Source organism: Neovison vison, chromosome 2 (genome assembly GCF_020171115.1).
Source record: "Neovison vison isolate M4711 chromosome 2, ASM_NN_V1, whole genome shotgun sequence".
In the NCBI taxonomy this organism is placed as follows: Eukaryota; Metazoa; Chordata; class Mammalia; order Carnivora; family Mustelidae; genus Neogale; species Neogale vison.
In genome coordinates, this window is record NC_058092.1 from 11,721,405 (window position 1) to 11,748,354 (window position 26,950).

A 26,950-nucleotide genomic window follows, 5' to 3' on the forward strand; every position below is an offset into this window, starting at 1 on the left:
AATATCTCTAGGAGATTTCCCTGGGCACCTTAGCTTTGTAAAAGAAACAGAAAGTGGGAACACTTTCAGGGCTTGCTAAAAAAAAAAAAAAAAAGTCCACATATGCCAAAAAAAAAAAAAAAAAGGGAAAGGCAGCTTCTGAGGATCAAGTCTTAAGGGAACAAATGTGGTTTTTGGCAACTTGCAATCAAATACGATTGTCAGAAAATTCCGAAAGCAGACACCAATATGTTTTCTGAGACAGAGAGGGAGTGTGCTCCAGACCAGTGGACACTAGGCGACAGGCGTCTCTGCATTCACACTGCCCCATGGTGATCCTGGGACACACACATGCAACGGAATTCCTGGCTGGGTAACTTTCCTCGGTCACAAGGACAGAACAGGGCCAGGCAGAGGGCATGACTGCAAAGAGACATTTGCACAGGTTCTGCGTGGTTTTAAAAGGAAGGGAGGAAGAGCTCTCTACAGGCTCCTTTCACCCTGCCAGCTCCTGGAGCTCGTGGATCGGGAGGCTCCACATGGGCACCTTATACATGCTCTTTCTTTCTCTAACTCCAAGAAGGCCACATAAAAATTTACAGGGGGCTCTTCAGTTGTTCTAGTTAAGTTCTGACATTAGTCTGTTCCCTAAATTCTTGGTCTAGTTACCAGCAAAGTAGAAAAAGGCAGCACAGCCTCTGCTAAAACACAGCAACAAATTTATCTGAACCAGGACGGAGATCTCTCCCTCTTTGTAAACAGAGTTGGCTATATAATATATATTTATATATTTATATATAATTCTTCTCTTAATGGAGTTTTGATCCCAGCCTGGAGTGAGTGAGGTTGGGAATTGGGGTTTTGGTTTATGGGAGTAATTCTGTCCTTTGTTTTCCCAATTCACAGTCCAAAATGCTTGCACGCTGGAAAATTAAAAGCCACAGAAAGGGAAGGGGGTTTAGAACACATTATCTCTTTGCTCGCACAAAGTACAAGGCGTTTGTTTTTGGATAGTACTTCACATTCTGTTTCTTGTCCATGAGTCCTCCAAATATGATGAGTTCACCCCTGCCTTGGACCACTGTATGCAGGCTGGTTTCAGGAGGTCCGACCACAGAACTGCTATTAAATACTTTCCATTTGACCCGCCCCTTCTCCTTGGTGTCTTTAATGTCTAGCACGTACATCTGCATGGGCTTGCAGTTCATACTCTGGTACAAAGGTTTGCCAACATTTAGGGATTGTGGAGGGTGGTGGCCCAGACGGCGGGCAATGGGAGGTAAGGAATGTCCGTCTCCTTGGGCAGGCCCTGGGCGGGGAACAGGAACTGTTTCTCCACTTCCCAGGTTCTGGTTCCCAGGAGAGCCTGGAGAAGACCCCAGAGGAGGACTTAGCACTGCGGAGGCTGAGGGGCCTTTGGATGACATTGCTTTGATGGCTTCTAGGCTCCGACGCAGGGCACCTGGGGAGACAGCTCCTGCAAGGGCACTGGCCACGTGTGGAGGGGTGTGCACACCATTCGTCTGTTCAGGAGGGTGTCTCATGCTTCCCCCAACTGTCCTGTTGTCCACACCATCCATATGATTGCTACTCGAAGCAGGTTTTAGATCCCAATTCAGATCTATTGATCCTAACCTCAGATCTTTCTGATCTGGTAGTGACCCTCGTCGGGGAGCCAAAGAAAGTCCCATTTTGAGGTCATACCCTTCAGTGGTAGACGGAGTGCTCGGAGATAGGGCCTGCACAGGGCTATCCAAGGAAGAGCCACCTATAGCTGCTGTTCCTGGAGACAAATTCCCACCGTTGAGGATGGGAGAGCCATCCCCTCTGGCTGGGGAAAGGCTCCCTTCCCGGGAACTTGAGGGGGTCTGCCTTTGAGCTCTGGGCCTCAGTGTTCCCCAGCGGCCGTTAACACAAGGGGCTTCATCCATACTCCTTACTGGGGACTGTGAGCGGTGCTCTCGGCTTTCAGGAACCAGGGCTGGAGGAGTGGCACTGATCGGCGATGGGCGGGAGTTCAAACTGGGGCTCAGTGGGGCTCTCCCACTAGGAGCCTGGCTGAAGACCACCACACACTGCCCCACCTGGAAGACAAAAGACCTATGTTCAGTTCTGATCATTCATGTAAGCCTCAAACATTTTATTATGAGCACCTGGGCAGGCCAGGCATTATACAGGTACCAGAGATACAGAGATGAAAATAATGCAGCCTGCCTTCCAGGCCAGAAGGGGAGACAGGCATGGGAACAACCCATGGCTGAAGCATGACAAGTGCCATCATGAGAGGTGTGTGTGCAGGACAGGGATAGGGTGAAGGAGGAATCAGTTTTTGTTTGGGGACCCTGAGGAAAGGTTCACAGACAAAGAGATACTTAACGCTGGCACTTAAAGGATCAGTGGGGGGGGGGCACCTTGCTGACTCAATCAGTGGAGTGTTCAACTCTTGATCTTGGTGTCAGGAGTTTGAGTCCCACGTTCAGCGTTCAGCGTAGAGTACATAAATAAATAAATAAATAAACTTGGGACACCCAGGTAGCTAAGTCAGTTAAGCGTCTGCCTTCGGCTCAGGTCATGATCCCATGGTCCTGGAATTGAGCCCTGAAGCAGGCTCTCTACTCAGTGGGAAGCCTGCTTCTCCCTCCCCCTCTGCCCTCCCTACCCTGACCGCCAACACCCAGCTCATGCTCACGCATGTTCTCTCAAATAAATATACTTAGAAAAAGGAAAAAAAGGATCAGTGGGGCCCACACAGGTTTCCCATATAGAAGTTCACATATGAGCAATGCCCAAAGAACAGTGGTTAACGTCCACTTCTTCTATGACATCAAGGTGTTTTTTATTTCCACACAAATCTGCTTAGAAATCTGACAAGCCAATTAGGCTTTACAATTAGGGCCCTTCTCTCACTGGCCTATCAGTGCCCTGCTTACCCGACAAGCTGGGTGGCACCACAGTTCTGGGGCCCCATGGTCTTCATTTTCTACCTTGAGTGGCTGCCAGGCCCAGGGCCCCGAGTGCATGTGCAATAACCAAGCATCCTTGAAGAGCTAGAAGAGAAGGACCAACAAGAGGACTCAGGTGAGGTACACTACACAACACACACACAGGAATCCCAAAGCAGTGCCGTCTGGTCTAGAGGGTGTATAGGCTCTTCAGAAGAAGAGCAACATTTGTGGGGCACTTGGATGGCTCTGTTGGTTAAGAATCTGCCTTCGGCTCAGGTCATGATCCTGGGTTCCTGGGACTGAGCTCCATATGGGGCTCCCTGCTCAGCGGGAAGCCTGCTTCTCCCTCTCCCACTCCCACCGCTTGTGTTTTTTCTCTCACTATGCCTCTCTCTGTCAAATAAATAAATACGCCTGGGTGGCTCAGTTGGTTGGGCAGCTGCCTTCAGCTCGGGTCGTGATCCCGGCATCCTGGGATCGAGTCCCACATCGGACTCCTTGCTCGGCAGGGAGCCTGCTTCTCCCTCTGCCTCTGCCTGCCACTCTGTCTGCCTGTGCTCGCTCTCTCTCCCTCTCTCTCTCTGATAAATAAATTTAAAAAATCTTAAAAAAAAAAAAAAAGAAAAAGAATACAGCCACATTTGTGGCCACTCGTTCACTCATGCCCTCATCATGCCCTCCTTTATTCACAAACCATGACTGGACCGGAACATGGAATTGTGCTTGTAACCCATGAATCAATTTTAAGTAGTTCTCAATTTTGCCTGTGTGTGTGTTGGTGGGGGAGAGGGTAGATAATATATATTCACAACTTTCTCAATCTGCATTCTTCAATAAATTCCATGTAAATTTTGGCAGTTATCAGACTGTTGTTCTGTCCCACCCCTCCTTGAAAAAAATGGTAGCAGCAAACCATACAGCCTCAAGAGGAAGTGGGAGTAGGAAGAATATAGATAGAGGTATGAATATTTAAGAGACAAATGTCTTTGATTTAAAGCACCTCTCACCCAACCAAAGAAAGAAAGAGGAAAGGAAGAAGAGAGAAGAGAAGAAAAGAGAAGAGAAGAGAAGAGAAGGAAAGGAAGGGAAAGGAAAAAGAAAGCAGAGTTTGGCCAGAAAATACCATGGTTATATACCCAAAGTGAAAAAGGTATTCCTTCAATAAAAAGGATACCATGCTCACAAGGTGAGACAGGGAGGCAAGTTCTGAACCCTTAGCAGCATGTGCTTTGGAAAGCCACACCAGCAATACTCACAGCATTGGGACCGCCACACCCTCCAAGGATTAAGATAGTTGCATCATCTATGACAATCTGGGGAGAGGAAGACATTTAAAATAAACCAACAAAGACACAGGTATCTGACCTCCTATGCGTCAGTGGTATATGAAAACAGCCTACCCAGAACCTAAATCAGAGTATTCTAGTCACCATAAGTTCTCCACTCTCCCCAAACGATGTCAATTTCGATCCTTGTGAACAAATTACTGATGATTAACCTGAATGGATATATTTCTTGTTGATCAAACATTAATGTGAGTGTACATAAAATGCAGGGTTCTCTTGAGAAATGAAACAACAAAGTAAATGCTTTGGGGAGAGGATAATATAAAGCCACTAAAAATAAATACAACCCATTAGCAGTTGAAAAATAAATACCAGCAAAAAAAGAATGACCAAGTCTCTTTGGCTTATGCATGTTGGCAGCTTACCTGACTCCCTCCTCCCTTTCCCATCCTAACTGGAAGATGCTACAGTGTTTGCTGAATAGTTATTTTAATTCCTGAGCACCTGAGATTGGCCACCTCGAGGATGAGGACTGGGGCCGGAGATGTTCGGCTTGGACCACGCCCACTGCTCAAGGTCAAGGACCCAGACATCGTTGCTCCTATAAGATAAGGACAGAAGGTTGAAAGAGTTGGGAGTTCCCAGGGACCACAGAGCATATTGATATAAATGAAGTTACATTTATATTTTATTTATTTTTTAAATTATTATTTTTAAGTAAGCTCTATGCCGGACATGGGGACTGAACTCATGACCCTGAGATCAAGAGTTGTATGCTCTACCAACTAAGCCAGCCAGGTGTCCCTGGAAGTTACATTTATAAAGATGCCCAGCAAAGTGCCATGGCCATAGCATTTTAAACTATAGTTTTCTTCCCCTTCTTTCCCTGGAACCCATCTCAAGACCTTCAAACCTCTGCTCTTCCCATGGACCCATAAGGCCTCTTTTGAGTTATGTCTGCAGCCACATACTAGTACCTGAAGTAAGAGTGAACCAGTGATAGTAGGAAATAGCTACTGACCAGGATATAGCCGGTCAAAAGCAAAACCATAAGAGAGAAAACTGATGCAAACGGTAACTCTATTATTGTCCAGGAGATAAAGATTTATTGATTCTGGCTACAAAAGTAATTTCACCATGGCTCATGAGATCTGCAGTTTTATCAAGGACAAACTGGCATCTCCAACCCCCAAGGGGCCAGTATGGCCAGGAGAGACTACTGGAAGGCAATCTCTATTTTACCATCACATCACTAAGGTCATTGACTCATAAAGAGGAAAACAGGAATAAGAACTCTAAGCCCTAAACTTTCTCATCCGGGGGGCAGCTCACAGTCTCTCCATACATGTTTTGAAACAGGAAGATGGGGAATACCTTGTCTAACAGAGTAAAGAATTGGATCTGGAATGTTTTCACTTCTGACAGCTCATCGACTTCCCTCTCCTGACCATTAACGCAGCTACCACCAACTCATATAAAGAGTGATTCAGATGGAATGCTCTGGTTCTTGACTCTGGCCTGAGCTGGCCAGCTGTGGCCAGAGGTGGTAAGGACAGATGGTAGGGAGCACAGCCTCACAGAAGTGCACTGGACCTGAGAGTTTTCTTGCTCCTACCCACTCTATCAACCCATCTCATTGGAAAATGAACCATTTTCAACTTGTCCTGTCAATCTACCTATCTTCTCTAAAGCCCAAAAGGGCACAGGCTGGGTCATAAAGGAGAGAAAGTAAAAGGACTTTTTGCTTCTTAGACGGTAGCCTTCTGTAGGCACAGGGAGAAACAGACAAGGTGGAGGCTACATCAGAATCTGATCCCACTCAATGAACCACGTACCAAATAAAAAGATTCTACACGGCTCTAATTTTATGGAGGAAGTTTTTCAACCTACTGCTCTGTGATTCAGGGATCAAAAATGGGAATGCTAGGAAGCAACAACTGGTTGGATCAAAATCATGCTGAGAATACTGACCTGACTAGTTCACTCTTCTGACCTGTTATTCCCAGGAGTATCTATCTTCAGGCTGACAGGCAGCAAGCCAAATATACTTACATTTGCCGGGATCCTAAGGAGCCACCAAAGACAATCATTTTATCATCTATCACACAGGAGGAATGGCCAGCCATGGGAGGTGGCCCATGGGTTGTCACAATGCAGTTCCACCTAATATAAAAAGAGAGGAGGAAGCCAAGAAGTAAGCACCACCTGTATTGGGTCTTAAGTATTTAAGGTGGAAACAGTAAGTAGGTATCCACTTAAAATGACAATCCTATCACCTTCAGTAGAGATACTGTTAGGATAGTAAGTGGAAGATGGCAGAAGGTATTAGGACTTTCCCCAAACCTGCTAAAGCTATGCTCACTTTTAAGTTCTCAGTGTGTATGGCTTAGAGGTGGAGTGGACAGACGACCAGAGACGCCATCATGGCTCCCTGGCTGTTTCAGCCTAATGTGCTGAGCATCACCTTCCACTTCTTTCTACAGTCCTGATCAGCTGCAGCTGCCAAGAGCCCCGTACTAAGTAGTCCATTACAAGGAAAAAGGAAAAAAAGTCAGGAATCAGTTGGAGACACAGCAGGGAACAAAGGATCATCTGGATCCACAGCACACCTGAGAAATGAGCCGCCAAAACAAGACATCCCCCCACCCCCGCCATTCTCCAAATGGCACATTTATTTTTCTAGGAAGAGGAATAAACTTCTTCTACTTCTTCTCTTTGGAAGAGAGGATCTTAGCTTTAGTTTAGTTTTTTTAATTCTATTTTTTCTTCTTTTTCACCTTTTTTAAAAAAAACGTTTTTAATGTAAGCAATACACCCAACATACGACTTGAACTCACAACCTGATCAAGAGTTGCATGCCCCAATGACTGGACCAGCCAGGCACCCCTAGCTTTAGGTTTTAGGGGGCCCTGTAAACTCTCCATAACTGTCAGCACATCTGTGCATATGTGAATTTACTTCCTGGAACAGAGTCCAGAGCTTTTACCAAATTCTCAAAAGAGATTCCTGGACACAAAAAATGGAAGCTGTCCATTCATTTGAAATCTTTTATTCCAGATTGAAAGGATCTTATCTTTATGGCTTACCAGTTTTTAGAGGGTGAGTAAGTGTGTATTTCGTCGAAGAATCTCTCTGGTTGGTGTAGGGGATATGGGCTCGGCCGCGTCCAGCCACCAAATAGTACCAGCAGGTCCTTATACACAACCAGAGTTGCTCCAGCTTTAGGGGAAGGGTAGGATCCTAGGAAAGGTAAATATACATGGTGGTTAGGATTCAGGGTCTCACAAGTTATAGGTAAGTTGTCTGTAGTCACTTTTACCTGAAAGATTTACAAAAGTGGAACGAATAACTATAAAACATAAGGGAAGGGAGAGAACAAAACTGGTTTGCAGATCTGACAGAAAACCATCACCAATTTATACATCTTTTCTTTTCTTCTTCTTCTTTTTTTTTTTTAGTATAGTTGACACACAATGTTGTATTAGTTTCGGCTGTACAACATAGTGATTCCACAAGTTTATACATGATGCTAAATCCACCACAAGTGTGCCACCATCTGTTGCCATACATCGCTATTGTAATACCACTGATTCCCAATTTATAAATTGTTTATAATTAAAACAGGGAAACCTGAGTTAGAGAAAAGTTACTTATTTTGCTTATCTGAAGTTAGGGATGAAGAATACCTATCTCATAGGACTGTTTTGAGTATTAAATAATTCATCTGAGAGGCACCTGGGTGGCTCAGTCAGTTAAGCACCTGCCTTTGGCAGGGTCCTGGGTGTTGAGCCCCACTTGGGGCTCCCTACTCAGCAGGGAGCCTGCTTCACCCTCTTCCCTTCTGCATGTGCTTTCTCTCTTTCTTTCTCAAATAAATAAATAAATAATCGTTAAAAAAAGAAAATAAAAAATAAATAATACACCCAAAACACATACACAGTGCTTGGCAGACAGCAGGTGCTCAATAAATGTTGATTCGCTCCCCCATCCTTTTAATCAGCTTAGTAGACCCTAAACAGCAAACAGGCTACAGGCTAGTACCTGGATGCAACGTAGTAACAGCTGCTGTCTGAGAACCTGGGTAAAAGAGGAGGCACCCTGGAGTTCTCCTTTGTGCTGAGCCACACGTTAGCACAGAGACCTCTAGGCCTTTAGCTGTGGGCCTCACCAACACAAATGGGGGCGGAATTTCAGGCTCAGTATGAAGGCATTCCAGTGGAGCTGCAGGCCTGATACCTGCAGTGGCTACTAAGGCCCTCCAGGCTAGACTTCTGAGCTGTGTTGATCAAATCTTGAAACAAAAGAAATTTGGCTTATGCTAGAAAACCTGAGGGATAATAAATGTCACATAGAAGCAGGGTTTCTCAGAGCCTATTCTGTCTTTTAAATAACAGTTGCTATTTCTCCCAGCCTCTTACTCTATGTGCTACCTTTAGTTTACTAAAGATCAAAGAAATTTGCCTCAATGTCCAGGTGTCAATTAATACTGTAATATATAAGAAAAAAAAATTGTTAACGCTGGATTCATTTTAAAAAATCTTTTTTTTTTTTTAAAAGATTTAATTTATTTGAGAGAGAGAGAGAGATTGAGAGAATGAGTGGGAGGAGGGGCAGAGGGAGAATCAGAGTTCCTGCACAGCAGGGAGCCCAAGGTAGGACTCCATCCCAGGGTCCTGGGATCATGACCTGAGCTGAAGGCAGATGCTTAGTTGAGTCACCCAGGTGCCCTAAAAAAAATCTTAAGCAGAAAGAATCCCAACACTATATTAAGCTAATAGCAGCTGAGGTGCTCCCATTCAGGTAGAGATCTGGGCCTTCCCCTTCAGCAAGGGATTTTGGGGAACATGGTTTAATAGTGTTGATGACAAAGTCTCAAGGCTGAAAAAGGGAGCAAGTGGCTGTCTTCCTTGGGCTCTAACTTAAGAGTAACGTACCCTGATCTACGGAGAAGGAAGCAATCTTCAGAAAATGGAGTGAGTATCTAAGAATACTATGTGGCATCAGCTATTCTGAACACTTTCCTAACGTAACAGACATCAATCCAAATAGGATCCGACCACAGAAATGAGGCTTCTCTAGGAATGATTCTCCTGTCAGTTAGCAGCACTAACTGTTGCTGTGTCCTCCATGAGCTTGCTCCTGCTCCCCTCATTCCCTACTAGAATCATGGCTAAGGGAGCTAAAGTTCTACTTAAAACTTCTGCCTTCCCATGGGACGCCTGGGTGACTCAGTCAGTTAAACCATCTGCCTTTGGCTCAGGTCACGATCCCAGGGTCCTGGGATTGAGCCCTATATGGGGCTCCCTGCTTGGCAGGGAGCCGGCTTCTCCCTCTGCCTGCCTGTCCTCCTGCTTGTGCTCTCTCTCTCTGACAAATAAATAAAATTTAAACAAGCAAACAGAAAAAAATTTTGCTTTCCCAGGAGGAAGCCTCCTAGATCAACCAGAAAACTTAACTGATATAATGGTCTACTTAAAATGCTAATACTACCCCAAAATGATTTGATTTATGAAATACCAAACAATGCTTCAAGTTCTTGACCTTACTTTGGAACTCATAAATACGATGAAAAAAGTTGGAAAAAGCAAATAAAACATGTAACAGATTCAGCAGAGTAGTTACTAACCTTACAGACTAAAATTTGGATTTGGATTTGAAATACTAGAAATCCTGGTTTTTAAAACCATGGGTATAAAATGAAGCAGCACCATTTGCAGTGACGTGGATGGAGCTGGAGTGTATTCTGCTGAGCAAAATAAGTCAGAGAAAGACAAATGCCATATGTGGACTTTAAGAAACAAAACAAATTAGCAAAGGGGGGAAAAGAGAGATAAACCAAGAAACAGACTCTTTACTGAGAACAACCTCGCGGTCACCAAGGGGAGGTAGTGGGGGGATGGGTGAACCAGGTGATGGGGATGAAGGAGGGCACTTGTGTACAGAAGCGCTGACTCACTACATTGTACACCTGAAATAATATCACACTGTATGTTAACTACGTGCTGTTTATTTTTTTTTTTTATTTTTTAAAGACTTTATTTATTTATTTGTCACAGAGAGAGAGTGCGCATGTGCACAAGCAGGGGGAGGCAGAGGGAGCGACAGACAGAAGGAGAAGCAGGCTTCCAGCTAAGCAAGGAGTCTGACACGGGGCTCCATCCCAGGACCCTGGGATCACAACCCTAGCTGAGGACAGACTTCCAACTGACTGAGCCACCCAGGCATCCCCCAAGTAACTGGAATTTAAATAAAAACCTTAAAAAAAAAAAAAAAGAAAAGAAAAAGAAATGAAACAGCAGACCAAGGGTCCCCAAAAGAGCACAACATGGGATCAGGAGCACCTCGCTGGCTCAGCTGAAGAAGTATGCAACTTCTGACCTTGGGGTTGTTGAGTTCAAGCCCATGTCAGGCCCGGCACTTACTTTAAAAAATAAATTAATTAGATTTTTAAAAAAGCATGGAAACAATCAAACAGAATTTCTAAATGGCCATTTGTATCAAGTTTATATAAAAAATTTTTAAAGTGCAGGGTGCCTGGGTGGTTCAGCTGGTTAAGTGTCCAGCTCTAGGTTTCGGCTCAGGTCATGATCTCAGGGTGGTGAGTTCAGTCCCGTGTCTGGCTCTGCGTTAAGTGTGGAGTCTGCTTACGATTCTCTCCCTCCCTCTTCCTCTGCCCTTCCCTCCCACCACTCTCTCTCTCTCAAATAAATAAATCTAAAAAAAAAATTTTTTTAAGTGCATATACTTTCAATCAGTAATTCCATTTCTAAGGATAATCTAATGATAGCTGGACAAAACAAAAAAAGAAATACAAGGATACTCATTTGAAGTGTTAAAGTAGACAGAGGAATATTCATACAAAAAATACTATGTGGCAATTAAAACTTATGTGGCTCTCTGTCTTAGAATAATCAATGTCCAGGCTTTATTAGGTGAAAACTGAAAGCAGCAACTGACCATGTGCCTGTGTTTTGAGGTTATGGGGAAGGTGAGAGGAAAGGATGGGTGACTTGATTTCTTTTTTCCCATAAAGATTTTATTTATTTACTTACTTATTTCAGAGAGAGAGCAAAAAAGCACAAGAGAGAGCATGTGAGACATGCACCAGCGCCGGGTGGTGGTGGTCGGTGGGGGATGATGGGGTGGAGATGAGAAGCAGACGGGAGGGAGAGGGAGGGGAAATAATCTCCAGCAGACTTCATACTGAGGGCAGAGCCTGGCTCCATTTCATGACCCTGAGATCACAACCTCAGCTAAAAACAAGAGTCGGATGTTCAACTGATCCACCAAGGTGCTCTGGGTGACTTAATTTTTAAGAGAAATTGCAATGACTACTATTAACTACTGCTACTACTAATGATAATGACTAATATTGGTATTTATCATATGGTAGGCACCATCGAAGTACAGTCTGGGGGACTGAGCCCTGCATCAGGCTCCCCACTCAGTAGAGTCTGCTTCTCCCTCTGACCTTCTGACCCCCTCTCATGCTCTCTCTCTAATAAATAAGATCTTTTAAAAAAAAAAAAAGTGACTTCTCAAATATCTTGACCTTTTAGAAAGCCAAAATCCTTTTCTCTACTTCCTATCCCAAGGAGTGGGAGAATTTCCTCATCCAGCATTACCAAGGCCTATTTCATGTCACATTTTAATTTCAGCATTTAAATATTATGACAACTAAGTATGGTCATACTTAAAATTAACTGTGTTCCTCCACCTAAGTTGGTAAACAAAGTGGGGAAAAATTACCATACAAGAACAAATGAGGTGGGGTGGGGGGCGGGAGGAGGACACACAATTCAATGTCCAACCCCTCTAACAGTTAGTTCAGGAAGGAAAGGTCAAAGATACTGATGTATCTTTTTTTTTTTTTTTTTAAAGATTTTATTTATTTATTTGACAGAGAGAGACACAGCGAGAGAGGGAACACAAGCAGGGGAAGCGGGAGAGGGAGAAGGCGGCTTCCCGCACAGCAGGGAGCCTGATTGATGCAGGGCTTGGTCCCAGGACCCTGGGATCCTGACCCAAGCAGATGCTTAATGACTGAGCCACCCAGGCGCCCCAATACTGATGTATTTTATTTTCTATGACCCAATTCTGCATATAATGTTTGTATTTGTTACAAACTGGATGCTTTTAAATTCTTGTTACTTTAAGAATCAATAGTGAAGACCCTGTAAAAAGTCCCTAATTTGATCACTTCTAAGAATCTATGTATTTCATTTTTAAAAATGGGTTTTTAAAAAGATTTTATTTATTTATTTGACAGAGAGATACAATGAGACAGGGAACACAAGCAGGAGGAGTGGGAGGGGGAGAAGCAGGCTTCCCGCCCAGCAAGGAGCCTGATGCCTGGGCTCTATTCCAGGACTCTGGGATCATGACCTGAGCAGAAGGCAGACACTTAACGACTGAGCAATACAGGTGCCCCTGTATTTCACTAAAGATAAAAAAAAAATTTTTTTTTTTTTTTTTTTTTTTTGAGAAAGCAAGAGCAGGAAGGGTAGGGGAGAAGGGGGTGGGGAGGAGGAGTAGAAACAGATGCCCCACTGAGCAGGGAGCCCACCAGCCACGGGGCTCCATCCAAGGACCCTGAGATCATGACCCGGGCAGAGGGCAGACGCTTCATGGACTGAGCCACCCAGGTACCTTCAGATTTTGAATTTGTTTAAAGCAGAGGGTCTTTTAACTCCTCTCCAATGATCCTAATTCAAGGTTCACAAATCAAATGAATTAAATTTATTGTGAGGTCAGAGACTACAGGGGTCAATGAACTCTGGCAATTTCTACTGAAGAATAAATGGTCTTTTAAGCCAAGTGAAGTTCTGGAAAGCAAACATTAAGTCTCTACTAGGATTTTGAAAAAATAAGAAAACTTATATTCAAATTATATACCTTTATCTATTGTTTTAAGGTTCTAAGAAAAGCAAGCTATTTTAAGAGTACTTAAAACTTTCTAAAAAAAACAAAACAAAAACCAAAACAACAAAAAAACAACAACCCCCAAAACATGACCACACTGTTAGATGAGGAAATAACTTTTATATGAACTAGTCCTAGACAAAATGTGAAGTCAAAAACTTTGAAGAATATATGCATGCATTCATCCCATACAGTGGCTAGAATGATGTCGTATTTCATACATTTTTATTAACACACACCTTTCTACCACACTAGAGACTGATTCATTGGAAATCTGGGGTACATTATAAAGTACTCTGACAACAGTAGAACCCTCCACAGTTAAGAGGCCCATCATCATCATCTTGGTGATGTATACTGAATAAATCCCCTTCCCTCCAGAAAATTTATATTTGAAGGATTTATACTCATTAGGACATCTCTTGGCACAACTTCAAAATAATGTGGCTACTGCGCCTCTAGACAGAGTCTAAATATCATCATATCACAGAAGTAGAAGAAGAAAGGTTGACACAGGACCGAATGTGCCCATATTAAACCATGTTACTCAGGCCTGTTCCTCCAGAGCCAACAGTTAGCCTCACAGGGTTCATTCCCCAAACATAATCACACAGCAGGTATGATCAATGGAGTGAACCTCTAAACAAGGCACAAGCCAAAAGGCAGCTGTGGGAAACTGGATAATGAGACAAGCACACTCTACACAGAACTAACATTCCCTAAAATTGCTAATTAGTTCAGATGCTTCCCAAGGTTCCTATGAAATCGGGGAATTTCACATGTAAAAGATAGTGGCAGAATTACGAGGCATTCTTGTTTACTTTTGCAAAGAAGATGGTAAAACAGTGAAGCAATTTCCAATTCTATTTTGGTTTCTTTGCCGCCTTCCCACTGTAGTTTCTATTCACACAGAACCAAGAACTAGGAGAGCAGTTCGAATGTTTGATACAAGATAAAACAAGTACTGGTTCCAATCAAGGATGCCTATAATGTTACAGATGGCTAAAACATTATTTCTATATCTCTATTCCACGACTGGTCTTTATTAATATTATTGATTTTTATTAATAAGATTTTATAAACAATAGCCACAGTCCCCCTGGAGCATTAGTTCTCAAACTCCAGCTTATGTTAAAAGCAGCTGGAGGAGTTGTTACAACGCAGATCACTGGGCCTCACTTCTGCCTTTCCTATTTAAGTAGGCATGGGGTGGGGACGCAGTTAGATACATATCTAACAAACATCCAGGTGATGTTCATGTTTGGGGAGTAGGCTTTGAGAACCATGTTGTAGAGTTAAACCATCCTTGAGTGCGTTGTTAGAAAATTTTCCAAAAGGACATGAACATGGAATATATACAGCCTGCTTTTCTCCTTCCTTCCTTCCATTTACTTATTTGAGAGAGAGAGAGGGAGTGAGTACATGTGTGTGCAAGCGGGGCAGGGGGTGGTGATGCAAGGAAAACACAGAATCTCAAGCAGACTCCCCACTGAGTGCAGAGGTGGCCTTGATCCCACCATCCGTAAGATCACAACCTGAGCCTAAACCAAGAGGAGGATCCTCAACCACCCAGATGCCCCATATGGAGTTTCTTCAATGCATACTCAATTCAGGACTATATGGTACTCTTCATTTTGGTTAACAGAATAAGAACAAGGGTCCAAAGTGGGCTTTCCTCAACAAATGCTTTTGCTCATAGGAGTGCTGAAAAGAACACGCAAGTTTTCAGTATACAAACATTTCGCCTCATCTACAGGTCACTGAACTTACACTTTGCAAAATAAATAAAAGGAAAAAAAATGTTCTACCTACTGGCTTTCAGGCAAATCACTTTAAGACATATTTATAGCCACCCAAGTTACCTGCTAATAGTTCTCTAGGACTCTGAAAATAGATTGGAGACTAGGAATTAGGGACTTACAGGAGATGAAGTTTGAAAATGGTATCTATAAGCATGAAAAATTTAACCATGGGACTCACAAGCAAACTAATAAATCCAGAAGAAAAGTACTGGACAAAATCTTTTACTTTGCTCAAGGAATTCCAGAATGTTCTGCTTTGTGATTTGCTTTTTCGAGGGGGCTCGGTCTAAACAGGTTCTTAACTGGCAATCGAAAAGTTTTCCTCTGGATGCTTTCAAATATTTTACAGTAATGCTGCTGACAGGAACATAACAGCATGAGTAACCGCTGAGGTTCTAGGTCACAGTCCTTACTTCGTGTGAGCAACTCTTCACGTGCACTCACTTTCACGGGGCAGGTCCGAAGAAAGGCACTCCCTTGCAGCTCTACAGGCAGCACCCCAAGTCCTTCCCACATAGGACCAGCCTCTAGGGCGAAGTAAGACCTGATAGACCAGACTGACCTACAATCCTACCCAACAGCTTCTTTTGTGTGGGTGCTACTTCTCCGTGGTAGTCAGGAGCCTTGAGCTGGTGTATGCACAGGGGTTAGGAGAGATGAATTTTGCTGAGAGAATCCAAGTTGGGTCTTGGGAAGCTGACCAAGCCTTTGGCTTGATAGAGCTGTCTTTTTGGTAGTGTGTGAAGTGACTGACCTTGATAGCAAGAGTTCAGAGGTCAGGAAAAGAATAATTTGGAAAGGAATTTCCCAGGACACCACATTAGCATCTGAATCAGAAAACCTAGAGGGCAAGAGAGGACAGGCTAGCACTTAAGAACTTAGGAGGCAAGAAATCCCTCAAAGAAAAACTGCCGGAGTTATAATTTAACTGCTTCTATCTCTAAACTGTTGATTTTATAGGTAATACTTTGTCAGAGAAACAAGGAAAGCATGTTTCACAGTTTTATTGTTTGAGGAACAGAGAAACAAAAGGAAAATTAAGAACACTTTACAATCCCTGAGTATAAAGTCTATCTTGGGCTGTAAACACCTAGAAGACAAATAACTATTCAGAATGGTCTCCAAAGTACACAGAAGGTCCACAGGGGTTCTGTCTGGAACAGATAACAGTCTCTCTCCTGATAGTGAAAATATGTCCAATTTACCATCAATGTGGCCAATAATAATTAAAATAAGTCTTTGCATTTATAGAGATATGCTCAGAAGATACAAAAACATAGTGCTTATTTTATAGAAACAGAGTAGGAAGCAAACAGGAAGCAACTCTTTAGCAAAGTCACTATAGAACCCCTAAACCACTTTCTAGAATTTTGTTCTAGTCAAGTATGCTGTTTAAACTCAGCCTAAAATAGAGATTTAAGTTACAAAGAACATGGTACTGGATACAGAACACTAAATTCTTCTGCACTGGCATGGCCTTCTTTGGGACCTCTGCTAGCACACTCCTCCCATGCCGGTTAAAGAGCCTCCTGGAAGGGGAGGGGTACACAGGGAAGGGACATCCTGTATCTACTTCAGTCCCAGAACTTAGCACACTGTGTTGAAGTTATCCATTTAGAGTATCCCGATAAGATTTTACTATCCCAAAGGGCAAGAACTATTTCTTAGGAAAATGCTGAACCAAATGCATCCACAGAAACCAAATGGTTAAAGATCCCTCCTGAGCTGGGATGAGAAGTGGCTGCAGTGAATCACAACCTACCCTGGAGGTTCCAGCTAGTCACTCAGCAGGGATGAGGCCAAACAATTTTTGGGGTGTCTCCTTTACACTGCCATTTTTTTTTCTTTTCCTATTTTTTTTCTTCCTTCCTTTTTTTTTTTTTTTTTTAAAGATTTTATTGATTTATTTGACAGAGAGAGATCACAAGTAAGCAGAGAGGCAGGTGGACAGAGAGAGGTAAGTAGGCTCCCTGCTGAGCAGAGAGCCCAAGGGCAGTGGGGCTCAATCCTAGGGCCCTGAGACCATGACCTGAGCCAAAGGCAGAGGCTTAACCCACTGAGCCACCCAGGCGCCCCTTCTTTTCCTATTTCATTCTTCAGTTGCAAAATAGCCAGAAAGGTACTGATTGATATCAAAACTGTTCACTGATATTAGACAAAGCCTGTCTGGAACTTGGGTTTCAGGGCATACATTTTATTATTATAATTATACTCACATTTTAAAAAACATCACTCCTTGAGTCACTTACAGGACATCCAAAACAAGAGGAACTTTTGTAATGGGCATGAGAAACGTTTAGATCCTGTATGCCTGCATATGCCACAGGCATTAACAAAAAGCAATTCCCTACTGGCACTGTTTTCCCTTCTAAATAAACCCACGTGAAAGGCCGTGAAAGGCCGCTTGATGAACAGGATAGCACTTATCAGCTAAAAATTAACAACATGAAACCAATAATAGTTCCTTGTTATCCTTTCAAGCAGTCTTTTGATTCAGTTTCTCCTGGAAGAGAGGAGGGCCACAGTCTGCTTAATCTGTTAACTTGTTAACTGCAGTTCTAATGGGGGTTGGAGAGTGGGTACCCTTTGAAGTAGCTCTGTTTAGAAGTAAAAACAATGTTGCTAGTCATAAAGTTTCTGGCCTGGTATCAAAACAGGAAAATCCTAGTGAGGCGGGAGAGAGCCAAACTGAAATAAGGAATAATCTTATTTATTCTCTCCCCTGAAGACCAAGGTTTACCCAGATTTGTGCTATGCAAATATTCCGACTCTTCTCTCCAGCAGAGGAGAAAGTGTACCCACCTTAGAAAAGCATGTATTCTGGAAAAATCCCAGGTTCTGAACTTTATACATAAACAGGAAGGACTCTTCCTTTCCTAGGGGAAATCACTGGCTCTGCTCTCATGCACACCTCCTGAGACCACTGCAGATCCAGGTTGTTTCCAGGACTGCAAATGGCTACAGGGGACAAGGAGAAATCACCAACTCATAACAAAGATTAACCAGGAACTGGTCCAGGAATGAGGAAGGAGCTAATAAAACAAAGAGAGTAGTAGCTAAAGTAATATCCTATGACTTCTTCACAGAGATTAGCACATGAAAGTGGTATCTGGGCCCCTAAATGCCTTCCTCCTATGGAAACAGAAATATGTTTAAAATACTTCACAGGCATTTTAATCAAAAGCAAATCATCTTAATAAAATCACATAACTGGCCTTAAAAATAAATTGTAACAAATTGTGAAAAGAATCCAAATTCATTAGTGTGCTACTTCTCTGTTCATAAATTAGATTTCCTTTAAAAATCCATGCGTCCACACAGAAGTCCTGGCTTGACATAGTTTATAACTTATTTTTTTATAAAGATTTAATTTATTTATTTGAGAGAGAGAGAGGGGAGAGCAGGAGAGGAGCAGAGGGAGAGGGACAAGCGAATTCCGTGCTGAGCACGGAGTCTGACACAGGGCTCAATCCCACGACCCTGAGATCATGACCCGAGCTGAAATCAAGAGTCAGATGCACAGACACGGGCTTCTTTGGGACTTGTGTGTGACTGAGCCACACAGGCACCCTTATAACTTACTTTAAACACGCCGTCTGCTCTCTGGAGCCAGCAGTGATTCTCTTCTTAGTGCTTTAAATGCTCTTTGTACTGACTGACTGGTTTATTGTCTGTTTTTCCCCAACAGACCCTGCATCTTACTCACGTCCGTACTGCTATAGCTAGGACAGCACTGGCTATAAACAGTAAATAAAGGCATGAAAATAAATACAGACAGATGAATGCAATCACTTTTCAAGCTCTGGGAACGTGAGGGTAACTTCTGGCCACTCCCCACTCCATAGCTGGCACTTAATATACATAAAGGTGTCAAATTCATCAGATTCTATATCCCCTCTCCAGCTGAACACCATATGGGATAGAATCGGAACAGAAGCTAGGAAAAGGTAGGTATTACCATCTCTACTCTAAAGTTAAGGCAAATGAGATGTTAAATACCCCATTTAAGGTCGCCAGTTACTAAGCAACAGATCTGATGCAAACCTGTGTCTGCCTAGCACAAAATCCAAGCTCTTAACAGTATTACCCACCAGCCTTCCTCCCTCTCCCAACACATTCCTCCCATCACTTTCGGTGGGGACGCCCTCATTACGAGCAGTACCTTTAATTACTGGACACACAGTCTTTCCTCCTCAACTCTCTGTGATACTTCGCTATCTACCATCAGATCTTTCTTTTTTTTTTTTTAAAGATTTTATTTATTTATTTGACAGAGAGAAATCACAAGTAGGCAGAGAGGCAGGCAGAGAGAGAGAGAGGGAAGCAGGCTCCCTGCTGAGCAGAGAGCCCGATGCGGGACTCGATCCCAGGACTCTGAGATCATGACCTGAGCCGAAGGCAGCGGCTTAACCCACTGAGCCACCCAGGCGCCCCCCATCAGATCTTTCTATTTAGAGCAGGACTAAGTGAACAGAGAACTCTCTGGGATACTCACGATATCTAGAATATTCCTTTTCTTTCTTTTTTTTTTTAAGTTATTATTATTATTATTATTTTTAAAGATTTTATTTATTTATTTGAGAGAGAGAGACAGTGAGAGAGAGAATGAGCGAGGAGAAGGTCAGAGAGCAAAGCAGACTCCCCATGGAGCTGGGAGCCTGATGTGGGACTCGATCCCGGGACTCCAGGATCACGCCCTGAGCCGGAGGCAGTCGTTCAACCAACTGCGCCACCCAGGCGTCCCTTAAGTTATTATTATTATTATTATTCAGTAATCTCCGCACCCAATGTGGGGCTCGAATTTACAATCCCAAAATCAGGAGTCGCATGCCCTACGACTGAGCCAGGCAGGCCCCGCCCCTTAAGACCTAGTAGGTCTTTTTTTTTTTTTTTTAAGATTTTATTTATTTATTTAACACACAGAGAGATCACAAGTAGGCAGAGAGGCAAGCAGAGAGAGGGGGGAAGCAGGCTCCCCGCCAAGCAGAGAGCCTGATACAGGGCTCGATCCCAGGACCCCGAGATCATTATCTGAGCAAAAGGCAGGGGGGTTAACCCACTGAGCCACCCTGGCACCCCAAGACCTAGTAGGTCTTAAGAAATGAATGATATGTCCATAAACTTATATAAGAATGTTAACTCCCAACTATATTCAAAATGGAAATAACTCCAACATCCAACGTCAAGAGGACAGATGGAAAAAAAAGTATATTCACGTCATAGAGCACTCACGGCAATGAGAAAGAATAAACCACTGGGAAATGCAGATGAATTGCAAACAAACCAAGATGAATCTCAAATCATGAAGAAGTCAAAAGGTGGTTACCTCTGTGGGGAGTGGTACTGACAGGAAAGGGCATGAGGGGATAGAAGTATTTTGTATCTTGACCTGGGTGATAATCACATGGCTGTATACATACTTCTTTTATTTTCAATGTGATTTATTTATTTATTTATGTCAGGTGAGCACACATGTGTTGTGGGGAGAGGGCCAGAGGGGAAGGGAGAGAGAGAACTTAAGCAGACTCCAAACCCAGCGTAGAGCCTGACATGGGGCTTGATCTAACAACCCTGAGATCATAACCTGAACTGAAATGAAGAGAAAACAACTGAGCCACCCAGGTGCCCCTACTACTGTTATTGTTTTGTTTTGTTTTAAAGATTTTATTTATGTATTTGACTGAGATCACAAGCAGGCAGAGAGGCAGACAGAGGCAGGGGGGAAGCAGACTTCCTGCTGAGCAGAAAGCCCAATGAGGGGCTCGATTCCAGGACCCTGAGATCATGACCCGAGCTGAAGGCAGAGGCTTAATCCACTGAGCCACCCAGGCGCCTGTTTTGTTTTGTTTTTTTAAGATTTGAGAGAGTGGTGGGGGGAGAAGGAAAGAGAGAATCTTAAGCAGACTCCCTGCTGAGCGCAGAGCCTGACACAGAGCTCCATCCCACGACCCTCAGAGCATGACCTGGGCTGAAATCAAGAGCTGGACATCAACTGACAGCCATCTAGGTGCCCCTGTACACATACTTTCATAAGTCTGAGTTGTGTACTTAAAATCTGTTCATTTTACTATACATAAATTATATCTTCAAAAGTATTAAGAAAAAAGAAATAGCTAATGTCTGAACTGACAGAGTGAACTGTCAACCATGTTTTTACCACTGTCACATCATGTCACCTACTGCTTTACCCAGTAAACAGAAAGAACACTGACCCACTGCCAGAAAATTCATTATGCGAGGTCTTTAAGAACATATTCCTCAAATAAAATGCAATCATGCTATAACTCATATATGTAAATCAAACAAACAGCAAGAAACATTTTAAACCTGGGCAATGGTTTTCAGAAACCTTACTAAAATGGGGAAGAAGGCAAAAAAGAAACACAGCATAAAGGTTAACAAATCAAATATACAATCCATAGGCCATAACCACTTCCAGAGAGACTTATGGAACAGAGGAAATTATCAGGGGGACAGCTTGTGTGAAAAGAAGGGTTCCTTAAAGCAACACTGCAGGAGTTCATTTCCCAAAGAGATGAGAGGTGGCTTCCAAGCTTTGAAAGGATAAGGCAGTCTCCTAGGATTGAAGAAGATATTTCAAGTTAATAAAAGACCCATCATAACCCTCGCCCACTGAGAAAGACCACCTGATAGATCTCTTACAAATCTTCTCAAAGTTACAAGAGCTAGAAAACTTAAGAAACCAGACCAACCCTGACTGTACAGAGAATAAGCAAACAAAATACACGCACTGGGCAGGAACTGGTACAAGGGACTGCTGAGTGTCCGAAAAACCAACAGTGCCATCCATGGGGCAGGAATCAGGACTGACTCTAGGACAGTATCTTGTGTTCTCCCTAAGTAAGATTAGCCTTCTGCAAGTTCACTCAGGACACAAAGTAAAGTCAATAAATCTATATAGTCATGGAGATACACAGGGATAAGGCACCATGCAAAATGAAGTTTACTGTGCTCATACCACAACAAGAGCTGCTGGGGGTAAGGGAGATTATGTGGAGACCTGAGAAAAATAGAAATATTAGATGATTTGAGTTTTACTGCACAGGAAACCCCAAAGCAACCAAAAACTGCTTGTCAAGATGGTAGGTAGACAGATAACAGTGCACAGATATGAAAGCTGAGAGGTGTGTTTTGTTTTGTTTTGTTTTTTTAAAGATTTTATTTATTTGAGAGAGAGAGAGAGAGGCACACAGGCAGAGGGAGAGAGACAAGCAGACTCCCCACTGAGCAGGGAGCCCGACCTGGGACCCAATCCCAGGATCCTGAGATCATGACCCAAGGAAAGCAGACGCTTAACTGACTGAGCCATCCAGGCACCCCGAATGGCCTGTTTCTAGGACAGAGAGTGGAAGCTTGGAGTGTATTTGAAAGGCATGTGTGTTCTCTTGTTATATGGTCCAATATTTATCAGGTGATAAGCTTCCACCTCTCTCATCTCCATACAATTGGCATTCTCAGAACATACCGGCATATAATGCTGATTTAAAATAATGTATAGGGTACCTGGGTGGCTCAGTGAATTAAAGCCTCTGCCTTCGGCTCAGGTCATGATCCCAGAATCCTGGGATCGAGTCCCGCATGGGGCTCTCTACTCGGCAGGGAGCCTGCTTCCCTGCCCCCCGCCCCGCCTGCCTCTCTGCCTACTTGTGATCTCTCTGTCAAATAAATAAATAAATAAAATCTTAAAAAAACAATAAAATAATGTATAAAGTGTTCAGATGCAGAACAATGTTAAAAAGCAGAATCTAATGCCTATGATTAAGTACACTAATACATTATTTTTAAAAATTCCACATTCAGCCATTTCAATGTCTACACCGACACCTGGAACCTAAACTGAGGAAAGGACTGTGTGATCTTTTCCAGAACAGACTCTTCTGGTTAGCTGTTTTGGTTGTACCTGGTGCCAGGTTATCAGTCCCACACTCCCTTATTTGTTTTGACATTTCTTGAACACGTTACCACAGGCTCAGGAAAGGGCAGCAGAGAACCTAAGACTAAGCTTTTCTACCAGACACAGGACAACAAAACATCTGTGGATCCAAGAGCCCGATCTGCATCATTTTTAAGGTATCATTTACACAGTAAGAGAAACAATGATACTTTGGGCAGTTATTTCTAGACAGTTTCAGAACTTTCCAGCTTCTGAGGATATCCTGGCCTTCCCACAGACATCTGATATGACCAACACTCTTTCTTTTTGCTGCCCAACTCCAAAAGTAAACTAGCTTTTCTGCTGGAAACTCAGTGATTTTGGAAGATGTGATTATTCATTTAGGGAACAGTCCTAATGAAACAAAATGATTTCCAGTAGAGCTTTTGGCTCTAGGTAGCTGGAAAGATCTGGATGTACAAGGTCATAATAAAATAGATGTTGTCTTCAGCATTCTGCTCCCCACCAAAAAGTCTTAAAAAGTCTTATTGATATTTAAAAATTCCCTAAGGGGTACCTGGGTGGCTTAGTCAGTTAAGTGTCTGCCTTTAGCTCAGGTCATGATCTCAGGGTCCATGGATCGAGCCCCACATCGGGCTCCCTGCTAAGCAGAGAGCCTTCTTCTCCCTCTCCCTCTGCCTGCTGCTCTGTTTACCTGTGCTCTCTCTCTATCTGTCAAATAAATAAAAATCTTAAAAAAAAAAAAAAAACCAACTCCCTAAGCTGTGAAAATTTTTCTTTAAATGACACACCCTATGCTCATTATCCTTTCCTGACTCTGATAATAGACACAACACCAGATAGCTCAGTTATCCACCCCCTCAATTCAAAGGAAGATCAAGAACCAAGGGCAACTACAAATAAAGGGAATCACAGGAAAAGAAAGAAAAATAAACTAGAAAAAACAATTTTTTTAAAGTAGGCTCCATGCCCAGTGTGGAGTCCAACATGGGCCTGAACTCACGACCCTGAGATCAAGACCTGAGCTGAGATCAATAGTTGGACATGTAACCAACTGAGCCACCCAGCACCCTGAAAAAATAATTTTAAAGAAAGGGTAAAAAAAGGAGAAAAATTTCACTGTAGAAAAAATCTAAGACACACTGTCTCAGCCAGGTGATCAAATTATCAAAAGCAATAAAACATGTTCATAGTATGTTCTCTTGACAGCATATGATGAGAAGGATGCTTTACTGCTGTGGTGTTCCTCCTCCTAACCCCGAAACTCTAATCTAACCATAAGAAAAACCTCAGACAAACCCAAACCAAATGACAGTCCACAAAGTATCCGACAGTACTCCTCAAAACTGTGAAAATCATCAAACAAGGAAAGCATGAGAAACTGTCATAGCCAGGAGGAATGTAAGAAGACATTAAGATTAAAGGTAATGTATCCTGAGACAGGATCTTGGAACAGATAAAAGTTTTAAAAAAAACAGGTAACATGAAATAAATTATACAGAAAATGAAACTACTCACAGCATGACAGAGCAGAAAGAACACAGACTTTAGAGACAAAATCTTGGGTTTCTTTTTCTTTTCTTTTCTTTTTTTTTTTAAAAATATTGGGTTTCAATCACTGCTCCATCATTCACTGGCTGTGTGATCTTGGGTAAATTACTAGGTGATTCTCTGAGCTTCAGCTTCCTCATCTGTAAAATGGGGATAAGAGTGCCAACCTAACTGGGTTGGTCTGAAGGTTAGATAGTTTGTTTAAAGAATCTGAGACCACTAACACTCCACCCCCAAAGCCCTCTCACAGATGTCCACACACATTTCCTCAGACAGCGGGCCACTCTTGACTAACCAGGGTAAAAGGCAGCCCTTTTTACAAAGTGGCAGTGAAGAGGGCACAGAGCACCCATCCTTCCTTAACAGTCAGGGAGTACAGCTCTGCACATTACACACTCACCTAATAGACTGTGATAACAAAGTTAGGTCACAGACTGCACAGTAAGAAAGCCACAAGATTCCATAGGGATCCAGGATTTCCAAATTTAGCTAGGTTTAGAATCAACTGGAACATGTTCTGTTTTTTTAAAAAGATCTACCACTCTATCCCCAACTCCTTCAGATAAGGTGAGTCTGACATGAGGTTGAGCAATATATTATTTTTATTATTTTTAGTTTACTTAGATAAATTGATCTGCTATGGGATTTTTGTTTTTATTTTTCTTATTATTGTTTAAGGTTTTACTTATTTATTTGACAGACAGATCACAAGTAGGCAGAGAGAGTGGGGGAGGAAGCAGGCTCCCTGCTGAGCAGAGAGCCCGATGTGGGGCTCGATCCCAGAACCCTGAGATCATGACCTGAGCTAAAGGCAAAGGATTTAACCCACTGGGCCACCCAGGCGCCCTGCTATGGGATTTTTAGAAACAGGGATCCTGTCTCTTCTTCACAGAGAAGGAAATCAAGGCCCAAAGAATGCAGAAGTGATTAAGGATTAAGTTCAGAGGCAAGTGGCTCAGGAGTGGCAAGGCCAAGACCAGAACATGGCTTGGGCTCAGCTGTGTATCTCTGCCCTGTTTTCTAAAACAAAGGTCCCAAACCATAAGCTGTCACTTGAAACTGCATGTGTGACTGACAGGGAAGAAAATGAAAAGCAAAAGTATTTATTGGGCAAGAAGATTCTATGGGGGAGAATGTAGTGGAAAAATCTACTGTGCTCCGGGACTAGTTAACAGACATGACAGTGTGAGCTTTAAATCTTCCCCTAACATTTACGAACTCTCCTACCGGTGGAAAATTCGAATACTGAAATTTGTTCCCCTTTTGTAAATGGGTGTTGGCTAATGCTTAAGAAGTTTTGAAAATCAGAACACTCCAATTTTAAGTGTAAAAATGTATGCTTGGAAATCTCTACTGTGATTTGAAGTAACCAAAAGAGACTGTGACTGATGATGTTATTATATATTAAACAGATGCCAAATTTAGCCCCAGTCTGATGAAAGGGTATTGTAGAAACAGTTTAAACCTTAGTCTTTTGAAGAACCTATCCCAAGAACTGCGCAGTTACTTTGGGAATCAAACACAGGCTGATTAAGAATTAAGGTGTTCCCTTAGTACAACACCAGAGGGTGGAACATTCAACTTCCTAGAACCTTCTGGCAAAGACTACAATGTAGACAATTGTACATTCATAATCACCTGCCAGGATTTCCAAAGGTTTCTGTTCTGTCGCACCCTCGGTTATTTTATCTGAGTGATAAAGCAATCAGTGATAACTTCCACTAGTTCCCACATCTATCCATCCGCCAGCATCTGTAATCACATAACCCTTCCTGTTCCTTTGGATAAATTGTCAATGCTCCCATCCACAACCAACTCCCCTGCCTTTCTCACCACTGGAGGACACAGCTCTAACAATCCTTTCTCTCCATCCACACCCATTCCTCCCTCTAGATCACTCCCATCAGCACGAATTTGCTATACAACCTGTCATCTTAAAGATAAACCTCTTGGGGGCACCTGGGTGGCTCAGTGGGTTAAGGCCTCTGCCTTCAGCTCAGATCATGATCCCAGGGTCCTGGGATAGAGCCCTGCATCGGGCTATCGAGCCCCACATCGGGCTCTCTGCTGGGCAGGGAGCCTGCCTTCTCTCTCTGCCTGCCTCTGCCTACTTGTGACATCTGTCTGTCAAATAAATAAATAAAATCTTTTAAAAAATACTCTATACTAATTTTAAGGACAGTTCGACAGTTCTAAGTCCTCAAATGACTTGATCTCTTTGCTGTGCAGGACCAAGCTGATTATCTTTTTCCTGAAAACACTTCCAAGTATGGCGATTTCTAAGATGCCATGTTCTCCTTGTTTTTCCCCACCTCCTCGGGTGTTCCTTTTCTAGTTTTTTGCTGTTTCCCCTCTTCTCGTTGATCTCCAAATACTGCTATGTCCCAGACTTACCCTCCTCTACTACTCACTCACTCCCCTGGCAATCTCACCCAGCCTCGTGTTTTTACATCTATCCACATGCTAATAACTTCCATGCTATCTCCCAGAACTCCAGACACACCTCCACTTGGAGGTCCAAATGTGTGTTTCAACGTTGATGTTTCAAAC

The 26,950-nt window shown here is 42.9% G+C and overlaps 1 protein-coding gene across 1 annotated transcript in view; it reads right to left on the reverse strand.

Annotated features, from left to right (window-relative positions):
* Positions 1 to 681: 681 nt before the first annotated feature.
* The window catches only part of FBXO42 (F-box protein 42), a 101,368-nt gene continuing 75,099 nt past the window's right edge, over positions 682 to 26,950 (reverse strand). Inside the window, exons 5-10 of the mRNA XM_044237253.1 lie at positions 7,297 to 7,450; positions 6,263 to 6,373; positions 4,715 to 4,811; positions 4,181 to 4,237; positions 2,910 to 3,026; positions 682 to 2,063 (exon numbers count right to left, since the gene is read on the reverse strand). Coding sequence (XP_044093188.1) covers positions 948 to 2,063; positions 2,910 to 3,026; positions 4,181 to 4,237; positions 4,715 to 4,811; positions 6,263 to 6,373; positions 7,297 to 7,450 — 1,652 coding nt within the window. The 3' untranslated portion in view covers positions 682 to 947. The remainder of the gene's footprint in view (positions 2,064 to 2,909; positions 3,027 to 4,180; positions 4,238 to 4,714; positions 4,812 to 6,262; positions 6,374 to 7,296; positions 7,451 to 26,950) is intronic.